At 43.8% G+C, this 25411-nt stretch overlaps 1 protein-coding gene across 1 annotated transcript in view; it reads right to left on the bottom strand.

Moving 5' to 3' along the window:
• KIF5C (kinesin family member 5C) overlaps positions 1-24453 on the bottom strand; it is a 155709-nt gene extending 131256 nt beyond the window's left edge. The window contains exon 1 of the mRNA XM_039244578.1: positions 24328-24453. Coding sequence (XP_039100509.1) covers positions 24328-24453 — 126 coding nt within the window. The remainder of the gene's footprint in view (positions 1-24327) is intronic.
• Between the last annotated feature and the right edge of the window lie 958 nt (positions 24454-25411).

Genomic DNA, 25411 nt, shown 5'->3' on the forward strand with positions numbered 1-25411 from the left:
GGGGGAGGGATGGGCATGGAGGAGGGCACTTGTGGGGATGAGCACTGAGTGTTATGTGGAAACTAATTTGACAATAAACTATTTGTAAAAAAAATAAAACAAAATAAAAAATAAAGTTAGAAACTATGATCTTGAAAAAAAAATAAAAATAAAAAATAAAGACATCTTTGGGGAATTCTGAAAATTGAGCTGTAGAGAAGGCAAATGGGAAAAATCACAAAATCAGCAGAGTAGCTTTCCAAGGAACACTCTGATGAGGTACCTGAAGAGTAGGAAATGGTTCAATAAAGCTGACTGAGCAGCTATATTCTGGGGCAGCTAGCAACCTCAATTGTTGCTGTATTGATTTGAGCCAAGCTTGAAGTAGGGCAGGATCTGAAATCACTCTACTGTCTCAGTGCCCCAGAACCATCCTACATTCAGCCCTAAAAGCAGGGGCTATGCACAGAGTACAGGGGAGAAGGGGAGACCCCACCTCATGGAATGCAGCAGGAGGAAATTCCCATTACTTGGTGAAGGAAAGCTGTTGAACTGATTTTTAAAGAGTCTATAGGTAAGTGAGGGGTATTAACTATCCATACCTTGTGTGCAAAGTGCAAATGTGTCTAGGATGCTCTCATTCAAGAGAATAAAATAATCCCTTTAGTTTGCTTTTCTTCATCTGGTTTCCATTTTTTATTATCTAAAAGCTGAAACTGACACAGATTTTTAACCAAAAAAAGCAGCAACTAGTCTGGAAATATAAATAAAAGGAAACAGTGGGATATAACTTTATGTACTTTGTCACTAAATCTTTTTTAAAACGATTAAAAAGTCTCCGGGCACCTGGATGGCTCAGTCGGTTAAGCTTCCGGCTCCTGATCTCGGCTCAGGTCATGATCTCATGGGGCGTGAGTTTGAGCCTGAGTCAGTCTCTGCACTGGCAGCATGGAACCTGCTTGGGATTCTCTCCCCCCTCTCTCTGCCCTTCCCCTACTCTCTCTTTCTCTCTCTCTCTCTCTCTCTCTCTCTCTCAAAATAAATAAATAAACTTTAAAAAAATAAAATGATTAAAAGTCTTTTCTGCTAAAAGAATTATATAGGTCAATAATTCTGAATTCTAAAAAAAAATACTATTTAATTAATATTCTACAAATAAGCACCTAATACAATTATTTTATTTTTTTTTTTAGTTTTTATTTATTTTTTGAGAGACAGACAAAGTGTGAGCAGGGGAGGGGCAGAGAGAGACAGAGACACAGAATCTGAAGCAGGCTCCAAGCTGCCAGCACAGAGCCTGACATGGGGCTCAAACCCACAAACTGTGAGATCATGACCTGAGCCGAAGTCAGACACTTAACCGACTAAGAAGCCCAGGCGCCCCCAATTCTCTTATTTTAGAAGCAAGGACTGTACATGTAATGTCTCCATTTCATATAAAATTTTCATATGAATGTTGGATATTTGGTTGTTAATGTGAAAATGGGCCCTTCAAACATTACTGTTTTTCTCATCCTGTATTCATTTCCAGTAAATACATGTTTTTTCTTTGTAAGAAAAAAAAATTTAAATAATACCCAAACATTTGTAATTATGTTCCATGTTGGGCATTCTGCTGCAAAACCATAAAAAGGGGACACAGGAAAAAAATCTAAATTACAGCGGGATAATGTATTAGTCTCCTATTGTGGCTATAACAAATTACCACAAATTCAGTGGTAATACCACCACCTTATTACCTTACGGCTCTGTGGGTCAGAAGTCTGCAGTGGGTCTCACTGGGCTAACGGCAAGGGGCTAGCAGCGCTGCATTTCTTTCCTGAGGTCCCTGCAGGGAATCCACGTTCTTGCCTTTGACAGCTTGGGAGGCCACCCACATTCCCTGGCTCATGTTCTCCTTCCATCTTCAAAGCAGCAGTGACCAGTCGAGTCCGACTGAGTCTTTCTCAGGATGCCATCTGTCTTGTTCTGACTCTTCTGCTTCCCTCTCCCCCATATAAGGACCCTTGTGATTGCACCAGGCCCTGGAGATAATACAGGATAATCTCCGTATTTTAAGGTCAACTGATTAGCAACCTTATATCCCTCTTGTCAAATAACATATTCAGGTTAGCAAGCAGACATCTTCCTGCCTACCGCAGATGGGATGGGAATGGTCTCATGGGATATGCATTTGAGGGTCCTGTGACCTTGAGTAGCCAATAAATGGTTTAGTGGTGACCCTAACACTCACTGAAGACACTGCAGAAACAGAAATACCTGAGACAAATTTTGCTTTTTCAAACTGGAAAGAGCTGCTCAGTCTAGGACTTTCCACCAGCTAGATGCCTGAAGGTGTCCATTACTCTATGGACCAAACAGGACATCTGGCAGGAAGAGTCTGGAAGAGAGGTGGGACTTCACACAGTGGTCTACATGCAGAAGGTGCCTGGGGGTGGGCACACTGTGCAAGCTGCTTTCACACGCAGGATCCCATGTCATCTTCACTCCCACCCCACCGGGCGGTGCCCGGCATCTCCGTTTCACTGCAGACATGTTAAATTGATTGACTTGCCTGAGATCATGCTCTCAGGGAAAGGTAACTTCAGGGCCTGATTCATCTCTACTGACCCAACCACCGGCTTCCCCCACTAGTCTGTGCCTCCCCTGGAGTACAGCAGACAGAGTGCTGAGGGCCAGGTGACTTAGAAGACACCAAAATTAAACATTCACCTCATCAGACTCGGTTGAGGGAGAGGAAGCAGACTGCAAAACAAACTCTTTCAGACTAAGTAAGAGTAAGGTTAAAAATACCAATTTTAAGTTGCATTCTCTATACTCTTAACATACATAACATCAGTTTAGAAGATGTATTTGCTAGTGCCTCTCACAATATCTGGCTCATAACTGGGACTCAAAAAATATGTTTCACAAATAAACATCACAAAGTCTTACAGTGTCCTTCAGTGGGAGCTTTGATCTGACCAGGACATAAGAATGGGAAAGAGTGAGATTTTGATGTCATCTGTTTCTCCTTGAATTCATCACAAGGAATTAATTTTTTGAATGAAGTCCCCAAAAAACTCCCTACAATATGCTGGTTCACAAATTACACTTACTAGGTCATAACTAGCATGAAAAAAATAAAGTGTGGGGGCACCTGGGTAGCTCGTTCGTTAAGCATCTGCCTTCAGCTCAGGTCCTGATCTCATGGTTTGTGAGTTCGAGCCTCACGTCAAGCTCTCTGCTGTCAGAGCAGAGCCTACTTCAGATCTTCTGTCCCCCTTTCTCTCTCTGCCGCTCCCTTGTTCACACTCTGGTGTTCTCGTTCTCTTTCATTCTCTCTCTCTCTCAAAAATAAATAAATAAAAACTTAAAAAAATCTTTCCTTAAAAAAAAGTGATTGAGTAGAATAGAAAACAGCAGAGTGAATCACACATATTAAAAGTAGTATTTCATAAATCGATTATTTCAGAGTTATGATGTCAAGTGTATATCTTGGATTTCTTGGTAAAGTGTATCATGGTATCATGGTAAAAAAAAAAAAAAAAGTGAAAACTGCTTCTATAGTTAAAAACATTCCCATCACAGAATTCTGGAATAGGCTAGCTTTCATCTGGTGATAATTATCAATAATTGAGTTCAAAATGGTTGTTAATTTTTAGCTACCTAGGTTCCTATTGTCTTTTCTCATGGCTGTACAAGCACCTGGAATTCCGGACCATTCCAACGAGACAAAGCAACAATGATGCTAAGAGGATCACCTCCCTATTCTCTCTTCTGGGGCGCTCTCAACCCCTTACCGACACATTGCCTGGAATTCCCTTTCCTCTTTGACCAAATCAGAAGAGATGTAAGCATGGTGATGTTCCTAAAGGGAGGGGGAGGCATCTATAAACATTCAACTGCTGCAGAATTCTCTTCATGCAGCCATCGACCCTATTGTGACATCAACAGCTGGCTTTCAGGGAAGCCATTTCTAACAGTCAGGATTTAAAGTCCAGGAATGCCTCCATACCCCCCACGCCCACCCCCACCTCGAGGAAAGCTGGCATGCCTCTCACTAGTCCGTGGTTTGAAGGCTCAGCTATGCATGCTCAAAAAGTCATTCTCTGGGAGGGCTTCCCAAGAACTCTCTTCTGGGGAATCTTAGTGTTATCGGGAAAGAGCCAGGAAACCTTCCATGGGCTATAACCTCCAGATGAAAGGTCTGAGTTTCGTCATCTCTGAACTCCCTGCAGTGCATAGTAGAGCCTGGGTGCAGGCTACCTGTTACAGACTGAAGCTGCAACCTCCAATACAACTGTATTTGGACATTGTTTAAAAAGGTAAACAAAGTCAAATGAAGTCATAAGGGTGGGGCCCTAATCCAATAGGATGGATGTCCTTCCTTCCAGAGATCTCTCTGGATCCGAACAGGCTACATTTTTCTTCCATCAGAATTCACAGCAGCTTTAAGTAGCTATTGTAAAACATGAATGTTAAAAGAGCAGGTCACAGAAAAATATATACAATATTTTTATAAATCTTTCATTGATTCAATATCAAACAATATTAAGCAAGCAAACACACAAAAAATGTTTGCAGTAAAACTGCAAAGAATATTAGGTGGGCGATAAAAGCAAAATTTAGGAGGATGCTTTCCTCTGGGGTGAGCAGACAGCCACTGGGAGCTCATGCATTGCTATTAGGGGGCCCCATGGGTGTCCATTTCATTAGAACATCTCATCATGTATTTCTGTCACATGTATTAGTTTATATGTATTAAATCTTTCATAATTAAATTTATAAAAGTAAGATGTTAGAATAATATAACATCTATCAGTTAACAGTAGCTATTCTGGAGAGAGGAGATATGGGACATTTCTATTTACTAATTTTTACCTCTCTGTAACTTTTTAATTGTCCTAAAATGCTAACATAATATTATATTTGGAAAAAAGTCAAGGAAAGTTAGGGAAGTAAAAAGAAGCTATTGGACATTTATGATTACTTTCATAATTTCTTTAATCTTCCCTCCCCCTTCATTTTCCTGAGTAATAGGCTAGGATGAACAATTGACCAGTTTTAAGAAAAATGTATTGGTTGGTCTAAAATAATTTTGATCCACAGATCCTATGGCTCAGTATTGATTTATTACATATATTACATAAAAATGCATTTGAAATATAAACTTCAGCTGGAATTAACCCATACTCTTTTGAAATGAAAATAACAGCTATATGGTTATAATAAGAATTCAATCACTCGGTAGCCTGGTTATTAGGAAAATGCCAGGAAATAGACATCCAAAAGAGAAATTTTCTTATTTCTTTTCCTTTCAAGACAATTTAGGTAAATTATAGACATTTTGCTTTCAGAGCTGAGGACTATCAATAGAATTTTAAGTGTGGTTCATTTATATTAATGTCTTCAATTTAGAATTTCTTGAGCCCTTCTTTCTTTATGATGGTAGTTTTCAGTTTAAATTGAAATAGTTTTGTAAGGCTAGTAAGCTGCAAATCAAGAAAAGAGTGTTTTTGTGTGGCTTCTATGTTTTCATAGAACAGGAAATCATTTGAAAGCAACCATTTCTATACTTACTATATTTCTAATTTTTGTCATTTTTGTCTCTGTCAACTGGAAACTTGAATAGAACCAAACAGAATTTAGATATCCAACACACAAAAAGATTTTATTCTTTGGAAAATGGAACTACTTTGCAAAATGTGTCCCAACCTTAAAGATTTGGTTGAGGGTGGGATGAACAGAATGTGCTCCCTAAGGAATGTCTATATATATTTTGGTCCAATTATGATGAATTTCTCAAAAGAATATGTAGGCAGCTCCTTTAGTGGTCAGGTGGGACTTATGGGCAAAGGGAGGGAGTGACAATCAGACCAAATATGATCACAAAAATGAAACAATAAGTAACAGAAGAAATACCCTCTCAGTCATTTATTCATTCTTTCCATCATGTATTACTTACTCATTATGACTCACATGCTGAGAAGATGAAAATAAATCAAACAATGTATATCAATTATACCTTCATAACACTAGATTTTTTACTTTTATTTATTTTTTAACTAGGCTTCACACCCAGCATTGAGCCCAAGGTGGGGCTTGAACTGAAGACTCTGAGATCAAGACTGGAGCTGAGATCAAGAGTCTGAGGTTTAATGGACCAAACCACCCAGGATCCCCTAAAGCTATATTTTTTTTAAAAAAAGAAAGAAAATAGCGGCACCTAGGTGACTCAGTCAGTTGACCTTTTATTTCAGCTCAGGTCATGATTCCAGGGTAATGGGATCGAGCTCTGAGTTGGACTCCATGCTGTGGGTGAAGCCTGCTTAAGATTCTCTCTCTCTCTCTCTCTCTCTCTCAACCCCTGCCCCTCTCCCCAACTTGTGCTCTCTCTCTTAAAAAAGAAAAAAAGATGGAAAATACATTGAACAAAACCCAGTACCCTGAGTGGGGAAATTCCAAGAAGGGAGGGACTAAGGAAACAAGGAAATGCCCCAGTGAGGCTGTAGAGCGAGAAAGAATTTCAAGAGGCACAGAGAGATGGAAATGGCACTCCAAGAGATGGGTCCTCGTGGACAAAGGCACCAAAGAGTGAAATTGCAGACTGAGGTTGAAATATAGTGTGCAGTTGGGTTTGATTTCTCAATCAATGTCTCAATTTCTGAAGGAAACACTGTGGAGGGTTTGCTGAACCAGGGAACCAAGGTGAGGAGTTGAAATTTATTTTAGTACCCAAAGGAGAGTCTTAAACGTTTCTGAGCAGAGAGTTGACATATCAACTGAGTAGTACTTCAGAGAAAAGACTTCCGCTACAGTGTTCAAAGAACTAAGGGAACATAGAGCAAGCAGGGAATTGTTTTCCAAGGCTATTACAATCCAAGCAAGAAGCAATAAAGGTCTTCAAGACCTACTCATGAGTAAACACAAAAGAAAACAAACCAGGGGCACCTGGGTGGCTTAGTCGGTTGAGCGTCCGACTTTCGCTTGGGTCATGATCTCGCAGTTGGTTCGTGGGTTCGAGCCCCGCGTCGGGCTCTGTGCTGACTGCCAGCTCAGAGCCTGGAGCTTGTTTCAGAGTCTGTATCTCCCTCTCTCTCTGACCCTCCCCTGCTCACGCTCTCTCTCTCTCTCTCCTAGAAATAAATAAAACATTAAAAAAAAAAAAAAAGAAAGAAAGAAAACAAACCAGGGATAAATGGTACCTCCTTACCTTGATAATGGACATCTACTAAAAATCTACACCAAGCATCGCCTTAAGGTCAAAAATATGCAAGGATTCCTGCTATTATCGTTTTTATTTTAGGTCATCCGGTGGTCCTATTCAGTGCAGTGAGACAAGAAAAAAGAAGTGAAAAGTATTTGTTGTGGAAAGAAGGAAAAAGAACTGTCATTCCTTAAAGATGATAAGGGAAACCTGGGAGCTCAGGTCACGAGCTCATGGTTTTGTGAGTTCAAGCCCCGCATTGGGCTCTGCACTGGCAGCATAGAGCCTGCTTGAGATTCTCTCTCTCCCTCTCTCTCTGTCCCTCCCCCACTCACACTGCATCTGTCTCTCTCAAAATAAACTGTAAAAATTTTTTAACAATAAAACCTACTCACAAATTTTAGAAGACATTTTACTAATATGCTTGAATGTATAGATGGACTTAGAAATTCACAAAGGAGACATAAATCTCTACATTTTTAAGACACAGAAGAGCAGGGTGAAAAAAGGCTTTTTTGTTTGTTTGTTTGTTTGTTTAAAAAAAAAAGCATTAGGGAAGCCTGGGTGGCTCAGTCAATTAGTGTCCAATTATTGATTTTGGCCCCAGTCCCGATCTCATGGTTCATGAGGTAGAGCCCGGAGTCGGACTCCACACTGACAACATGAAGCCCGCTTGGGATTCTCTCTCCCTCTCTGCCTTTACCGATTCGCACTCTCTCTCCCTCTCAAAATAAATAAACTTGTTTTAAAAAGGCTTTATAATCCTTTTCTCTGTGGATAGATCCAGGTAAATCAAGAGTACATTGAAACAGTCAGGGTCTATGGGGTGCCTGGGTGGCTCAGATGGTTGAGCGTCCGACTTTGACTCAGGACACGGTCTCATGGTTCGTGGGTTCGAGCCCCGTGTCAGGCTCTGTGCTGACTGCGCAGAGCTTGGCGTCTGCTTCAAGTCCTGTGTCTCCCCCTCTCTCTGCTCCTTACCCCTCAAAAAATAAAAAAGCATTAAAAAAACCATTCAGGAGTCTAGCCTACAAGATTTCCTAGCAAATGCACCCACCCTGAGAGCACTGGCATTGTGTTCTATGAAACACCCTAGACAGCCTCTTAGATGGAAATTATAGCAAGAGTAAAGCTGATTCTGACCTTCATACAAAATCTGATATCAATGTAAGGGCAAGCAACAGAGAGGGAACAAAAAAAAACCTCCACTTTCAAGTACAGCCCAGGTTATAGCGACCTTCTCTATAGCAGCTCCCAAATTAAGTTTCAGCCCAGTGGGTTGCTAATGGTATACACCAACTAAACACAACTAAGTGTGCATATTTACTGCAGGATTGTTGATGAGAGAGGTGGGGCTGTCTCCAAGAGACAGAGAATGTGAACAACACTTCCTGCATTTAATTGACAACAAACCCTTTTATCAGGGAAAAACTCAAAGAGCTTGTGTCCTAGAGAAACTCCAATTTAGAAAATGCTGTGCACCTGGACATTCTCAACTCCTGTTAGGAACCCAGATGTGGATGTGACACAGCAAATAGTTAAAAGCAAGGACTCCAGGACCTCGCTGCCTTAGTCTGAACCGTAGGTCCACAACATACTTACACTTGTGTGACCTTGAGCAAATAAATTAACCTCTCTGTGCTCTAGAATCCTCATCTGTGGAATGCAGAGAGGACTTAGGACAATAGCGGTTACCTCACAGGATAGCACTGAGGATTAAAGTAAATGGATGAACATTCAGTAAAGTGTTTACGTAAGTGTTAAGTGTAGCAGATTTTGCTATATGCTGTCACTATGTTAGAATTACAATAGTTTGGGGGCGCCTGGGTGGCTTAGTCGGTTAAGCGTCCGACTTTCGCTTAGGTCATGATCTCGCGGTTCGTGGGTTTGAGCCCCGCGTCGGGCTCTGTGCTGACTGCCAGCTCAGAGCCTGAAGCCTGTTTCAGTCTGTGACTCCCTCTCTCTCTGACCCTCCCCTGCTCACGCTGTCTCTCTCTCTCCTGGAAATAAAATAAAAAACGTTTAAAAAAAAAAAGAATTACAATAGTTTGTGAGCAATTGGGAAAGAGTATAACTTCACTGGTCAAAGAAGATCATTACTCTTCATCTAATGGGTGCATAAGTGTCTGTAAAAAGAACAGTAACACATACGTTGTTTGTAGTTCTGCTAATCGAGATACTCTCTTACCTGACATTTATATTGAACACACTCTTGCCTCGAGTTGTGTTTGGGAAAAGGTGGGCTGGGGAGAAGAGAATATAAAAAAGAGGCTATCCTTAGCTTTAAAAACACTGAGGAATTTTCTTTAAATACAGTCCTAAACATCCATAGAAAAGCACCTTCCCTCCAACCTCCCATACTTACTTTCCAAGTAAGTTACATCTTCTGGAAGGAAATTTCGTGCTGAAGAAATTCTGCCAGAATTAAGCCATTTTAGAAAGCTGTCTTCCATCATCTCTTCCCTCAAAACAGGCAAGACCAACAGACACGAGACTACTGTTGTACACGCAGGAGCCTTTGACACGTGCAATAACCCACACTAAGCAGTTCTCACCTAGGATGGCAAAGTCTTCCAGGAAACATCCAAACCACCATAACAACGTTATGTTAAATATGGCTTAAGTTACATATACTTTACCTCAAAAATGAGTTCACTGCCAAATAGGACACTCATATATTCCTAGAGGCTGTAGGAACTGGTCTCTACAGGAAGCAACGGGACAATATTTAGTAAGATCAAGTAAAGTGTTCCTTGCATTGCATCCAGTAAATGCACTTCTGGAGAATGCATTCTCTAGAAACAACTCGACATGAGAAAACAGCCTCTGTGCACGGGGATGTTCACTAAACCATCACCCAGAGTAAAGGGAAGCTGGAGGTGTGAATGCCAAACCAGAGGGGTTAGCAAACTGTGATCCACCAGCTCCAATGGACACTTAAATTGTCACAGAAAATTAAAACCATGACTGTATTACACAACATGGAAAATCATGTATGCAGTAAGCGTAAGTAAAAAGGGGAAAAAAGCATAACTGTATATCCAAAAAAGTACATTTTTTGAAATGTTAAGTGTCAATGAGAGGGAAAAGGAGGATATGAAAATTAAAATGGATGATGTAGGGCGGTGAGATTGCGGCTGGTTTTGTGTTGTTGCGCTTGTATACTACCTCATGGCGATTTTGCCATTTTCAAAGGAGGAAAAATCAATTGTGTGTCAACTCAAACAAACAGGGGCACCAGAGGGGTGGGAGATTTTCCAGCACAGAACTAACTCCCTCTCCAAAGAGCTGTGTGGCCTTCACCTGCAAGGTGATCTCTCTCTCTCTATCTCTCTCTCTCTCTCACTCACACACACACACACACACACACACACACACGCAAGGTGATCTCTCTCTCTCTCTCACTCACACAAACACACGCAAGGTGATCTCTCTCTCTCACTCTCACACACACACACACACGCAAGGTGATCTCTCTCTCTCTCTCTCTCACACACACACACACACACGCACACGCACACGCACACCAGGACAAAGAGGCACCTGCTAGCGGCCAGGGCGGCGCTTCCAGGGTTTCCCACAACAACAGCGCCTCCTCCCTCCAGCGGGCCTCCTAAGGCGCACTTTTGTTCCGCGGGGTGGAGGCACCTCATTAGCAGGCGCCCGTGCTAAAGGGAAATGTGTTTCCAGGACCAGAGGGTCATTCCTAGCATTAGCAACAGAATGCAGACAGAAGGTAAGTGGCAGATTTGCAAATCCCCGTGGTGGAAGTTACGGTGGGAGCTGGGCAGCAGCTGGGCAGCAGCGTAGCCCCGTGACATTCTTCAAAGACTACGCAGAGTGTCACCTCTTAGGTGTCCCCAATGTCACCCACTAGAAGCTCATCCCAGCGCGCTGCCGTTAATGGTCAGCGAATGATAGGATGCCGGCTCGGCGGCAACACTCAAGGTCACAATACTTGTGGGGAAGCAGGGAGTAACGGCAGAGAGATGGACCAGGCTACAGCACGCATCCCTCCTCAGTCTTTTCCCAACACTATTCAAGACGGAAATATCTAAAGCAGTTACATAGACAAGAAGCAAAATTTACCCGTGCAGAACAGACCCTGCCCCAGCGTCAAGGTGATGATGTCCCTCTGCAAGGTTCCCTGAACACAAGTGGATGTACTTTCTCTCCTTTGAACTTCAGCAAGCCTTTGTTTCCTCTTCTCTTTGGATACTCCCAGCAGGCTAATTTTCTTTTCATTTTTGACTTGCCTTCTTTTCTTGGATTATATATATATATAATAATATATATATATATAGTTATTGACAGCAGAGATCTTGTCTTACTTAGCACACAATAAGCCCTCAATACATCAAAGTGAAACTAAAATTAATAAACGTAAAAACAGGCAGTGTGTCGGCAGCACTGAAAAGATTAGTGGGATGCTGTCCAACAGAAATGCAATGGCGACAATGAATGCAAGCCACATGCGTAACTTTAAGTCACAGTTTAAAAAGTAAAAATAGGGGCACTTGGGTGGCTCAGTGGGTTAAGTATCTGACTCTTGATTTCGGCTCAGGTCATGATGTCCGTGTTCGTGAATTCAAGCCTCCTGCTGGGCTCTGCACAGACAGCATGGTGCCTCCTTCGGATTCTCTCTTTCCCTCTCTCTCTCTGCCCCTCCCCCACTTGTGTGTGGGCACAAGCGTTCTCTCTCTCTCCCTCAAAATAAGTAAACTGTAAAAAAAGAAAAGTAAAATTTTAAAGGGTAAAATCATTTTTATCATTTCAGAATGTAATGCACACACAAAACTGAGATATTCTACATTCCTTTTTTTTTTTTTTTTTTTGTCCTAAGTCTTCAAAAGCCCATGGAAATGTTCCATCTACCACACACCCCAACCTGGACCAGCCACACTGCTGTGCCCAACAGATGCAGGACGCAAGGGACTTCCATCCTGGACAACAGAGAATTACAGTGAGGTCCAAAACCTTACTTTTACTCTTTAAAAAAGTAAGCATGTTTCACAGTAATAATGAATTCACTTAATTTCAAGTTTTCCATGAATGTATATATCACCTCTTTATATTTGTTTTTTAATAGCACTAAAGAAATATTAAATAGGTGTATATCTTCCCCTTTACAAGCTCTTTTGGATAAATGACTAGACCAGAAAGTACAGTTTAAAAACAGATCCTCAAACCAATCTTTATCAAGAGCCGTATTTATTAAGAAACATTTAACAAACAAATGAGCAAGCAAGTGCCGTTACTCTAGGATATAGTACTTTGGGTATTTCTTTCCCACTTGTTTGAACACATAATTAGTAGGTTGTGTTGTTTGGTAATTATTACCGAAGAGCTAAACACTTCCTTTCGAAAGTCTACTTTTCACAAACATTATATAAATAAACTATTAGTAGTTAGGAGGTTCCGATGCTATATAATGGCATTAGTACAAGGGACCCAAAAAAGCCGGAAGCCTCCCCTAACAACTCTCCCACCCACTGGGTAGGTGAGTTTGCTCAAGTAACCAGACACCACGTGGCTAGGACATCAATACCATCATCCCAGTACTGAACTTGGCCAAGCGACGAGGCCCACCTAGCCTTTCTACTTTCCTTACCTCACCACCCTCCCCATCCCACAGTCCAATGTCTTCTGGACCCTGAGACCAGCCCACATGGGTCTGGATCTGTGGACCTACCCGAATATACCCTCTCAGCAGCATGCAAACAGGAGACAGAAAAATAGCTCCCAGAAGCCAGCCCAGGAATCCAGACCCTGCAGAAGCCAGCTCACCACAAAGGCCAGATACAGGAAGGGACTGACCGCCTCTCATGGGATCCTGCCCTCCAGTGACCAGGACCAACAGGTCTGGACACTGCTCTATCACACTGGGATTTGATCCTCTCCATGAGGCAGGAGGTGGCTATGAAAGAGAAGCAGAAGTCCCTTCCCCCAAGACTATCCGAAGTGTCTGATGTCAGATGGAGTTGTTATTTAACCAGTTCCCAGATGAAAATCAATAATCTCTGAGGAGTGAGGTGCCAGACAGTTGGTTGAGGAAAAACTATGATAATAACCTCCTCAAAGAATTGAAGCAGATTGATTGCTCTACGTTTCCTCAGGAGGCAAAAACGAGACCTAGAAATGGGAGAGATCGCTCCGTGACGGAGCACAGGAAAGAAGGGGCTGTCAGTCCAGAATTGCATAGCCAAGATCTTTAAGCAAATTGCTTCTAAAATAATATTATTGATGGGAAGCTCTTATGACCATACACTGCGGTCTAGGAAGTTAAAGCACAAATTACTGGGATTTTTTTTAAATTTGCACTTATTCTCCATCTCCATTCAGAGCTTTTTTTTTTTTCCTTTTTAGTAAGAAAAGGCATAAGAGACATAAAAAGACAACTACAAGCCTTTTTCCTTAATGTATTATGTTTCAGTGAATTCTGTTCTCACATATATATTTTTTCCCTTCAGCTCTGTTGGACTTATTTTCCGATATTCAATTCACATCAAGGACAAGTATTCATTGACTAAAAAGGTAATAGATCCTAGTACACCTAGAAACACCTAAAAGAATTGCCGCAAATGTCCTCAGTACCAATCTGATAAGGGCAGTAGTGGGCTCGGAAGACAACTGAGTGATATATCCGTCTGCTTTCCTGGGGTTTATACAAGCCAACTAAAGCCAGGGGGAACGCGGCGGGGAGAAACTGTAACGCATAAAGCTCTTTGAACAGCGTTTCCGGGTGACACTGCAATACTGGTACTGGCTTATTAGAAAGGATAAGTGGGATGTGACCATTGTTCAGGGAGATGGGCTGGAAATCCTGATTAGCCTGATTGCCTGTGTGCTTCTCCTGTCCCACAGGGCTCCACACCAAGAGCCTCCCTTCTTCTTTCAAGGTCGATACGTATGAGCATTTCTTTTTCTCCTCGCTTGGAATCAATAGTACCTAGTACTCTGATTTGAGCAGACCAGCTGTAGAATAAATTTATGAAGCAATAGGGAAATGTGGGCTTTTGACATGAAGGAATTGCTCATATTTTAGTTGTGATGATGTTACTGAGGTTTTAAAAGAGAACTGATCAGGACAAAATGATGTGAGATTTCACTTTAAAACAATCAGGTGATTTGGGGAGGAAAGGTCAGGGGAGTATAGAAAAAATAAATCTGGCCATTTGTTGATGATGGTTAAAACTGGTTGACAGGTTCCTGGGGGTACATTTTGTTATTCTTTCTACTCTGGACTACATTTGGAATTTTATATGATAAGTTACTTAAAACAGTACGTAATAATCAGAGGGGACATGGTGAAGCTCTTTCTAGGGCTTTTCTGAGAGGGTTATTTTATCCCTTCTCAACTTCCCACTGCCCAGAAGATATCACAGGCCATTCAATGTTAGCACCGAGGAGAAAAGTATCCGCCCTATTTTTCCTTAAGATTACAAACCTGGCCTTCATCTTTCGCTGCCTCAAGAGAGGGATTTAACTTTTGATCACCTCCAAGAAACAACATCCTTTAGGATATTGAAAGTGACAAGAGACAGCCTACAAAATCGTATGGTTTACATTAAAAGTCTGAAGGCATTGCGGTGTTCTGGATCTATGGGTTAACAGTGCATGACAGAGAACATACTCTTGGTAAGAATTTAATTTAGCTCAGGTATGAAGGATGCCTTATGAGACAAACTGGCAGCAATTCTATCTGGTAGACAGAGAGATGAGAGTATAACACAGAGGACAATTTACCATCTCTGAATTGCTCTCTCAAAAACTATGGGTGCCTTTAAAATCATCTATACCCTGTTACCCAGCAATCCCAATTCCAGGGATATATTCTAAACCAATCATCTGGCAAGTGCACAAAGAGATGTGTGCACCAATGTTTATCACACTTTTGTTTATAACAGAAAGAAAACCAAGCAGAAAAACCCAAAGGCCTAACACTAGGAAATGGTTAAAGTATTGATTAGATATATAATGCAATTATATGCAACCTTTAAAAATGCTGATATACCGTTAAGCAAAACACTGGGTTTCAAAACAGATTTTTAAAAATCCTATCCATGTTTTAAAACAAAGTACGTTATTTTATAGAATGGAAAAGAGCTGGGATATACAATGAAATGTTAACAAGAGTATTTTCTGGTTTGTAAAATTAAAAGTGCTTTATACCACTTCATGCTTTTCTGTATGGTCTGAATTTTTTTTTTCAATGAGCATGGAATATATCCGAACCCCTGAAAAAGCTATTTCATTTAAGACAGTAACAGTAAAACCATGAGGATGTCCAACGTAGGAAAAACAAGTTACCAGAGCTGGAGAAAGTCAAGGTAAAAACCTAAGCAAATAACTCCAGGCTCTAAAATGTTAACAGTTTAGGACGGTCAGCGTTCTTTTATTTCCTTCAAAAGGCAGGGGCGCCTGGGTGGCTTAGTCGGTTAAGCGTCCGACTTTCGCTTAGGTCATGATCTCGCGGTTCGTGGGTTCGAGCCCCGTGTTGGGCTCTGTGCTGACTGCCAGCTCAGAGCATGGAGCCTGTTTCGGTCTGTGACTCCCTCTCTCTCTGACCCTCCACCTGCTCACGCTGTCTTTCTCTCTCTCTCCTAGAAATAAATAAAAATCTTTTAAAAAAAAACAAAAGGCATCTGGTACTGAGCGTCTACTCTGATCCAGGCACTGTTCCAGGCCTTGGAGATGTTAATAAATAGCACACATTTCCTGCCCTCAAACGGTTTTCCATCTGCTTGGAAGAAAGGACACATATACCCAAATAAATGAAACACAATACTGGGGAAGGTCAGTTGGGAGTTGTCCATGGATATGGGGTGCATAGGAGGAAGTGTCTAATCTGGCAGGGTGGAGGGGGAGAGGGCCTGGTCAGAAAAAATTTCAGGAGAGGCACTACTGGATGAGGTTCTAAAAGTGAATGGATGCTTGCCATGTAGCTACACTCTGGGAATAGTCACCTCAGGCATGTGGGAAGTGAGCAGCTGGGGTTGGGAGGGGGAGACGTGACCACCTCACCACTGGAGGAAGGGAAGCACAGATGGAACAGGGGTGAGGAGGTGAAGTCGGGAAGGTAGGCAGGCCCAGAATACAGAAGGTCTCAAGTGCCCCACTGAATCATCTGGGTTCCAGATGACCAAACTTTAGTCAGGCTCCTCTGAGCCCCCTTCTCTGCCAGGCCTGACTTGAAACTTCTCTATCTTTCCTTGCAGAGTCCAGTACTGGCCAGAATCCGCCCAAGGCAGGTAAGAGAGAATCCCCCCACCCACCCAATATCAATATCTCATCACCCTTGATACCTTATAATCTAGATCTTGATTCCTTGAGATCTGGCCTGCCTTCAACAAGAATCATGTTAGGTCAGTTTAGCAAGAATCCCCCCTACCCTTGATGACTACCCACCCACCTACCCACCCACCCACCGCCACAACCTGCCCACCTTGTATTTGGAGTTGAGCCTGATTGCTCTCGCCTACTACAACAGTACTGACCCCCACCACAATAATCTTCCCTAACTATTTTTCTTTACCACAACATGGAGGCACCAGAGAACCTGTGATGAAGGGTCTGGGCTTTCCCAAGATTAGTCAGTCTGACAAGAGGACACAAAAGTACCACCAGTGGGTCTTATAAAGCGGACATTTTCAGAACGTCCGCGGCACTGTATGTGCATTCGCTCTTGTGGCCATCACACTCACCGTACAAGGTGGAGAGTGATATTATCCCTGCGTTACAGGCCAGGAACCTGAAACTTAGTAAGGTTTAGCCGTTTGTCCAAGTCCATACAGCTAAGAAGGCGCAGAGCTGGGAGCCCGTCTTGCTGTCTGACTCACGCCCACATCTGCTGCTGGGGAGTGAGCCGTGAGGAATCTAAAACTCCATGTTCTCCCACATTCTCTGCGGTATCGACCAATAACAGCAAAAGCAACAAGTCAAGTCCTACTGAGAGGAACCTGGTTGGCATTCAGTAAATGGGTTAAGGGAGGAGCTTTTTCAGCCACAAAAATAGGACCTAATGAGAAACCTGAGAGAAATAAGGTGAAACTGGATCTGTCAAGGGGCTATTTTTTTCTTAACTGAAGTGAAACCATTAGGGAGGAGGTAGTTTTGTTTTTGCTTGTTTAATAAGGAGACACAGGTGAGAAATCTGAGGCAGGGACCAAAGGGAACCCAAAGGTGGGGGAGGTTTCCTATTTTGAATGGGGGAGAAAAGCCAAGAATGGAAAACACTGCCATCAAATAGGGGACTTGGGCCAGACAAGCACAGGTGGAGGCAGAGGGAACTCCCCAGTGATACCCAAGTTATTTAAGGAAATGCAGAAACTGGCATTTACGGAGACTTGGTGCCATGCAGGGAACAAGGGAAGGAGGAAGCCTCAATGCAGAGACACTTACAAAGCATCTAGACAACCACTGTGAAGGAGACAAAGACCCATAAAACACACACACCCTCTCCCTCTCTCCTGTATATGATCATTGCAAATAAAAGGATCAGGTGATGTGGTCTATAAATAAACAGCCAGTGAGCTCTGCCTTCATGGATGGTTAGGAATTTCACAAATAAGATGAAAAGAGAGGCTATTCCAAGCAAGAATGCCTAAGAACAAATGCCTAAGAAATAGGCGTGCAAGAAGGGTTTTCAGAGACAGGGTTAAGGGCAGTCATTTCAGGAGGCAAAGCTAATTCTGGAAATGAGAAAAATTACAGGCAAAGAGGAAACATGGGGGATAATTAACATTTATTGGGCATTTCCTCTCTACTAGACGCTCTTTTGACCACTTCATTTCATTCTAACAGCCCTGTGAGATAAGTAATTCTATCTCCATTTCAAATTGATCAAACTGAGACCCAGAACAGCGAAGCAACTCGGAAAAAAAAAAAAAACCACAGCTAGCTAGGGAATCCACAGTTCTGTCTGACTCTCCCGCCTACCTCCGCCAACCCCATTTACTTAGGTGGCACCAACTGCGCGCGCGCGCCGCGAACAGCCAGGGGCGTCTGCGCCACCTGCTAGAGTATAGCTACTATCCTGTGTTCGCTCCTTTCGGGGTTTCAGAGGGTATGGTTACTGGAAATCACATATTCATTTTCAAGTGATGTAAACATCTCTGAATTTAAGGCACAGAAGAATGAAGGACTGATATATCTCGACATTATTAAACACGACTCTTAGTGTTCACTTAGACAAAGTGACTGAATAAACCCTAAAATTTTGGCTTCAAATCTGACTGCTTTTAGGAAGGAATACAAAATGATACAACCACTCTGAAAAACAGTTTGGCAGTTTCTTAGAGCTAAACATATAGTTACTATATGACCTAGCAATCCCAAGATTGAAATAATCTTGGTATTTACCCGAGAGAAATAAAAATAAAAATAATTGAAATTGCTTCACACAAAAACATAAACACAAAGGTTTATAGCAGCTTTATTCATCATCATTCCAGTTTCACATGTCCTTGATTGGGCGAATGGATAAACAGACCGTGTTATACCCATCTAGTGGACTACCACTAAGCAGTGAAAAGAAATACACCATTGATACATACAACAACAAAATAAATCTCAAAGAATTCTTAAGTAAAAGACTCGGGCTCAAAAAGATCCTTAATATGTGATTCCATTTTTTATGACAGTCTGGAAAAGGCAATGTTATACAGAGGAAGAGGAAGCAGTTGCGGAAGGTTAAGAGAGGGGAGAAGGTTTGACTACACAAGGGTGGCAGGAGGGCTTCTGGGGGTAGGGAGTGGCAAACAAACCGTTTTGTATCTTGAGTATGGCATTGTGTGGTAGGCGGAATAATGACGTCCAAAGATGTTCTCACTCGAATCCCTGGAATCTGTGAATATGTAAATGTTATAGGGAAAAAGGGACTTTGCAGATATAATTAAGGTTGCTAATCAGCTGACCTGAAAATAGGGAGATCACCCCAGATTACGTGGGTGGGCTCACTGTAATCAGATGGGCCCTTAAAAGTGGAAGAGGGATACAGAAGAGTCAGTGAGAGTCAGGCCATGGAAGTTGCAGGAGAGGTGTGAACCATGAGACGGACCAACCTACTGCTGATTTTTAAAACAGAGAAGAGGGACACGTGACTAGGGCCTGAGAGTGGCCTCTAGAAGCTGAGAGGAGCCAGGCCTGACAGTCAGTAAGGAAACAGGCTTCACTCCTATAACCATAAGGATTCTGCCACCAATGTGAATGAGCAAATAAATGGATTTTCCTCTAGAAAAGAACACGGCCCTACCAACAGTCTGGTCTTGACAGAGAAACCAGCTGATCTGATAGACTTCTGACCTATGGAAACTTTGGGATAATTAACTTATATAGTTTTAAGCCCTTAAATTTGTGGTCATTTGTTACAGCAGCAAAAGAAAACTAATGCAGCATTGCTACACAGCTCTACATTGTCAAAGCCCCTCCCATAGCACCATACACTGAAAAGAAAGTGACTTTATTATGTATAAACTAAAAATGAAAAAAATTTAGGGGTGCCTGGGTGGCTCAGTCGGTTAAGCAACTGACTTTGGCTCAGGTCATGATCTCACAGTTCTTGAGTTTGAGCCCCACATCGGGCTCTGTACTGATAGCTCAGAGCCTGGAGTCTGCTTTGGATTCTATGTCTCCCTCTCTCTGCCCCTCCTCTGCTCACATTGTCTGTCTGTCTGTCTGTCTGTCTGTCTCTCAAAAATAAATAAACATTTTTAAAAATGAAAATGAAAAAATTTTAATGTTCATATCTTTAAAGACCATTACTATGGACGAAAAGAAAATTTCTAGACAAATTTCTTCACTTCTTTAGTCCTTAATCTCCACAACGATAACTCCAATTTGGAATTTGGTCTCTGTCCCGGGTCCTTCCTTTCTCGCCCATCCAGTGCCCAGAACTAATCTGAGTCCCTGCACGCTGAGGCCACTTTCCATGCCATTTACCAGCTCAGCGCTCATGGCTGATGTTTTGCCTTGGCTCTCAAATGGGTCAGAACTTAATTCTTTCCTGGGACTTTGAATAGGAGGAAAGTCCCAAGTGAGGAAACCGGAGTGTCAATATCCATTTCAAAGAACTTACTGGGAACTCTCCAAGACAGGGCGTTTCCATCAATACAGATACGTCAGAACCAATAGATCCCTAAGTAATGGCTGACTCACCAGGATTTTCAGGAGCTAATGGAAGAGTACTTCGAGAAATGCTATAAATCCAATATTCTTCTCTGACTTTATGTGAAGTCCCTTTTCTAATCACTCAGTCATCCCCACCCTCTACTTTCATCTCACCACCAGTGTCAATAGCTTTCCTACTATTTAACAAAGCTGAAAGTAGTATTTTCCCTGTTTTCTTATAGCATTTAAGTCTAGTATATGCTGTCTTACCAGGCCTGCTCAAAGGAACAGAACTTCTCTCTTTAAAACTGTTTTTCTTAAATACCCCCCACAGCCTAGAGCCAATTACGGGCCCACAAAATAAGTTAAATATACCAAAGTAAAGATTTCTAGATTCAAAAAAGAGATCAGTAAGTACTTAAGTGCTTTCTATGGGCAAGGCCCTGGGAAGTACAAAGAAGCAAAACACAGAAGGTCTTTATCTTTGCCCATGGCTTACAATGTCATTAGATATATGATAAAACTAATAATAGATATATGATAAAACTAATAATAGTTTAAGGCAAAGAAGTTACAAGATGATATGCAAAATAATGCTACAGGGGTTCAGAGCGGGGAGAGACTGTGGCTGGGTTGCTCAGACAAAGAAAGTTTTGCACAGGGGCTGAAAAGAATACAAGGTTGGTGGGGGTATTTCCTCTAAGAATTTTATTAAAATTTTATTTTAATTTTCAGTCGGCTCCACATCCAGCATGGAGCCCAACACAGGGCTTGAACTCATGACCCTTAGATCAAAACTGAAATGAAATCAAGAGTCAGACGCTTAACTGACTGAGTCACACAGGCACCCCGAACAGAACTTTAAAGAAAAAAAATGGACCTTAGTTTCAAAAACAAAAGAATTTCTGGGATTCTGAATTTAGACTAACAGCTGACTCCACAGAAATTCATTCTTTACACGTCTCTGTTGGGAATGAAGATGACTGACATTGCTGGATGGTTCTGACCTTCTTTGGTCATCTCCACAATCTACGCCTCTGCAAGCAAGGAAAGAAATGCCCACCCAAGGCAGTCTCCACCTGCAACTGAACCACATGGGCTGGTTACAACTGAACTGGCCTGGGAACCATTCTACTCAGTGAACAAAACATGATACAGGCTGCTAGAAAGGTCATTTCCATTAGTTACACATTAGTAATTAGGAGTAGGAAGGGTCGTGGCACATGCCAACCCAGTCCCCCTTCAATGTCTGAAACTTTTCTGGTCTGGAGGCACTCTCACCAAAAGATGTGTAAAACAATGTTCATAGCAGCTATGTCCACATTAACCCCAAAGTGGAAGCTATCCAAATACCTAACTGACAGTTAATGGATGAATGAATTGTGGTACATTCACACAATGGGATTCTACAGAACAATGAGCAGGAAAAAACTACTGGTACTACCACATGGAGGAATTTGACAAGCATAGTGTTGACCGCCAAGAAGCCACACACAAAAGCATACATACTGTATGGTTTTACATATGTAAAGTTTATTAAAAGAAAAAAAAAACAAGCAAAGCTAATCTATGGCAGAAGTCAGAGTAGTGTTAACCCTGAGGCGGAGGGAGTTAATAACTGGGAAGGACACTAATGAGACCTTGGGGGTCCAGAAAATGTGTTTCTTAGTCTGAGAAATAGTTCCAAGGGAGTGGTTACTTTATAAAAGCTCACTAGGCGGTACCCTTATGATAACACCTTACTATATGAATGCTTTATTTCTATTTTTTTAAAAAACTTATCCTAAAGAAAATTCAAAACTACTGTATTAAAGGATTATAGTAAGATAAGGAAAATTTTCACTTTACAGTGGAAGAGTTACATGTGTATTCACACCCACAACTGTTGATTTAAATTACTTATGGAGTGACTTTGTTTTAACATCTTTAGTTAATAACATGTATACTTAGATGTGAAATAAACATAGTTCTTAGGATCTCTGCCTTGCACATAGATCAAAGACAATGATTTATTACTCTACTTCATTTGTCTTGGTGTATCACTCTCAGAAGACTGAGAAAGACGAGGAGGAGGAGAGGAAGAGGAAGAACAAAAACAACAAGAACAACAACTTCTTCAGGCTTTTCTTTAAAACCTCTGAAAAAAATGGGGTCACCAGAACATGTTCTAGTGCTGCATAATTATTTGTTAAAAACTTGTTACAAGGTAAGGGGCAGGGACTAGATGTCCCCAGTAACTCCCACTCTACCTAAACCACAGCCAAATCAGACTGTAGGCTGATGCCAGCTGAGGGATGTAACCCAAACAAGCTACGATCTGCCCCATATACTGGCTGCAGATGTGTCACTATCACCTATCTGCCATTAAGTATAGAATTCTCCTCTTCATCAACAATTGTGGCGTACATCTTCTCTTCAAATTAACACTAAGCAGAGAGAAAAGCCCTTTCCTGCCCTCAGAGTTTAGCTCCTAGAATAAACGCATGGCATTTGGAGGTCATGGTTTCCTAAGGACTGTTAAAACGGGAAGGGGAGAAGACATCGTCAAAGGGAGCTGCCTTCCAAAGCGAGGGACAAGATGAAGACCCTGGGCAAAGGACAGAACCTTGCCTCGGTTACCCTTTGGGGGAGAGCACCTGCCTACCCATTCAGCTAGCACCTGCTAGTCCCTCGGGCCCTTCTCAGGGACTGCGGCACAACCTTGGTCAAGATGCCGGGTGTTACTTGGCCCGGCAAACGTCAGCCTCGGGTGCTTGAGAAAGGCTTGGCGGACGCAGGCAGGGACCCTCCATAAATTGTCACCTGTCAATCACCTGACCTAAATACACCAGCCACTGGGGGAATCGGAGGGAGGGGGTTAGCCTGAGCATGCTCAGTAATCTGGATGACATCACTTAATCAATGCCGGGACGGGAAGGCTGCATCAGCAGCCTCGAGCGGCCTGCCAGGAATATGTCAGCGGGGATCGGGAGGCTCCGATTAACTCGGTCCCTCCCCACGCGGCTCGCATACAAAGAGGGTACCGTCAGCTACAAACGCTGGGGACAACGGAGGGTGAAAGGGCGGGGGAAGGGCTGGTTTATTTCATTTGACATACTGCTTTAAGAACTAAAACCCAATAGTATTCCCTGCCCCCACCAGCAGCCCCGGCTCCAGAAAGGGAGCCAAGTGGGGGGAAGGGGAGAGGGGAGGAAAGGAAAGGTAGGAAGGGAGATCAAGGGAAGTGGGGGGCGCACCCAGCCACACAAAGTAACTTCTACTCTATGTGGATGTGCTCTGGGCCCCCTAGTCCCACAGATGTGGGCGCACAGCCTAGTCTCCACCCAGCGCGAAGCACATCCGAAGGTCTGCGGACACCAGATAGGGGGGTCACCTCATAGGGGAGGGGTCAGTCCCGGGGACCACGTCCAGGGCAGCCTGCGTTGAGAGGAAGCAGGAGACACACCAGGCCTCCCGGGGACACCAAGGCCACCAGTGTTCCCCACACCTCCAGCCTTCTGCACGCAGAGCAAGGTGAAACGCCGCGGGGAGCCGCGTCTACACGGCGTGGGAGCGGCGAGCCAACGCGAAGATTTTTCCAGGACCTTTTTTTTTCTTTTGCTTTTGCTACGGTCATGAGAAGAACAGGTAGTGTTCGCTAAATCAAACTGATGCCTGGAACCATATTTGGGCTGCAGAGATCATACTTTAAGGGGAGCCCGGGCACCCCGCTTGAGGGTAACCAGAACACCCTACCCACGCTGCGTGGCCGGGGCGGGGAACAATAGGCCCACGAGGGCCCCCACCCCGCGAACAATGGCGGCGCCGAACCCTTCCTCGCCCCCCACCTCCACTCTCGCCACCTGGGCCCGCCCGCCGCCCCCAGTGGCCCCTCCACCCGCCCGAGAGCGAGCTATAGGGCGTGGGGGAGGGGGGTTCTCTTCCAGTCGGGGGAGAGGACAGCCCTGCGGGGATGTCCGAAGGGGCGACCGAACACCTCTCGGGTCTGGGGCGTTCGGGCGCCCAGCTGCGGCGCGAAGCAGCAGGGGAACCCACACGTCCCGGACACTTACCCCAATCACCACGGTCTCATCGCCTTTAAATTTTGGGATGAATTTGTCCCCTCGGAGAATCTCCGCCTCGTTGAGGGGCCGGAACCGACACATCACTTTGATGCTGCATTCGGCTGGATCCGCCATCTCGGCTGGCGGCAGGGAGGGGGCGCGGGGATGGGTGGGGGGCCGGGGCTCAGTAAAACGAGGGAGGAGGCCGCTAACCGCACCGCCTGCAGAGAGGCCGCCTCCTGCAGCCTCCGACGAAGCTTCTCAGCAGGTCATCGCGAACTCGGCGGGCTGGGGGCTCCGGCCGTTCCGAACCCGGGTGGGTTTCTATCAACCTCCCGACCCGCCGGCTGCAGACCTGCCTTCCCTGGCCTTGCCCCGGCCCGGCGCTGCTCCCCGGGCCCACCTGCCCGCGACCACGCGGCCGGCGGACTAGGCGATGCGCAGGGAGCGAGCCTCGCCCGGCTCAGACCTCCCGGGCTCCTGCGCGCCCAGCCATCCTGCATCAGCACCAGCGCGCTCGGCCGCCTCCCTGGCCCGCCCCTTGGCCCCGCCCACCCCCGGCTCGCCCCGGGACGGTGACGTCACTGCGGAGATCCGCCCCGCCCCGGCCCCGGCTCAGGGAGCCAAGCATCCTGGGACTTGTAGTCGCTCCTCCTCCCGGAGCAAGGACAAGAATCCATATTTAACAGTTGGGCTGGCTTTCAGGGACAGCGGTGGTACCCCTGGACAGCCACCTCCGAAAGCCTGTAGGTCTGGAATGGCTGCCCAAGTCAAGAACAAGGTAGAGGTCATATCCATCATTCCCAGTCAAAACCTCTGTATAAACCAGGTCTATATCATCTCTTTACATCGTTTCATGATCTCCAAGGAGACTCCCTTAAGACAGTGTCCAACTGAAACGTTATGGAGCATTTTCTCTCTTCTGAACGGTTTTGTAAAAGGTGTTGGGAAATGAAGGGGGAAAATGAGATTTGCATGAATATTTGAAGCCGTTATTCCCCCAAATGCCTGCACATACCAGTTCACAACATATTTTGGGTCAGGGGCTGCTTTCATATCTGATGAAAGTTGGGGACATTTTCCATAACAAAAA

The sequence above is a fragment of the Hyaena hyaena genome, unplaced genomic scaffold (assembly GCF_003009895.1).
Source record: "Hyaena hyaena isolate Hyena2069 unplaced genomic scaffold, ASM300989v1 scaffold_246, whole genome shotgun sequence".
NCBI classification, from domain to species: Eukaryota; Metazoa; Chordata; class Mammalia; order Carnivora; family Hyaenidae; genus Hyaena; species Hyaena hyaena.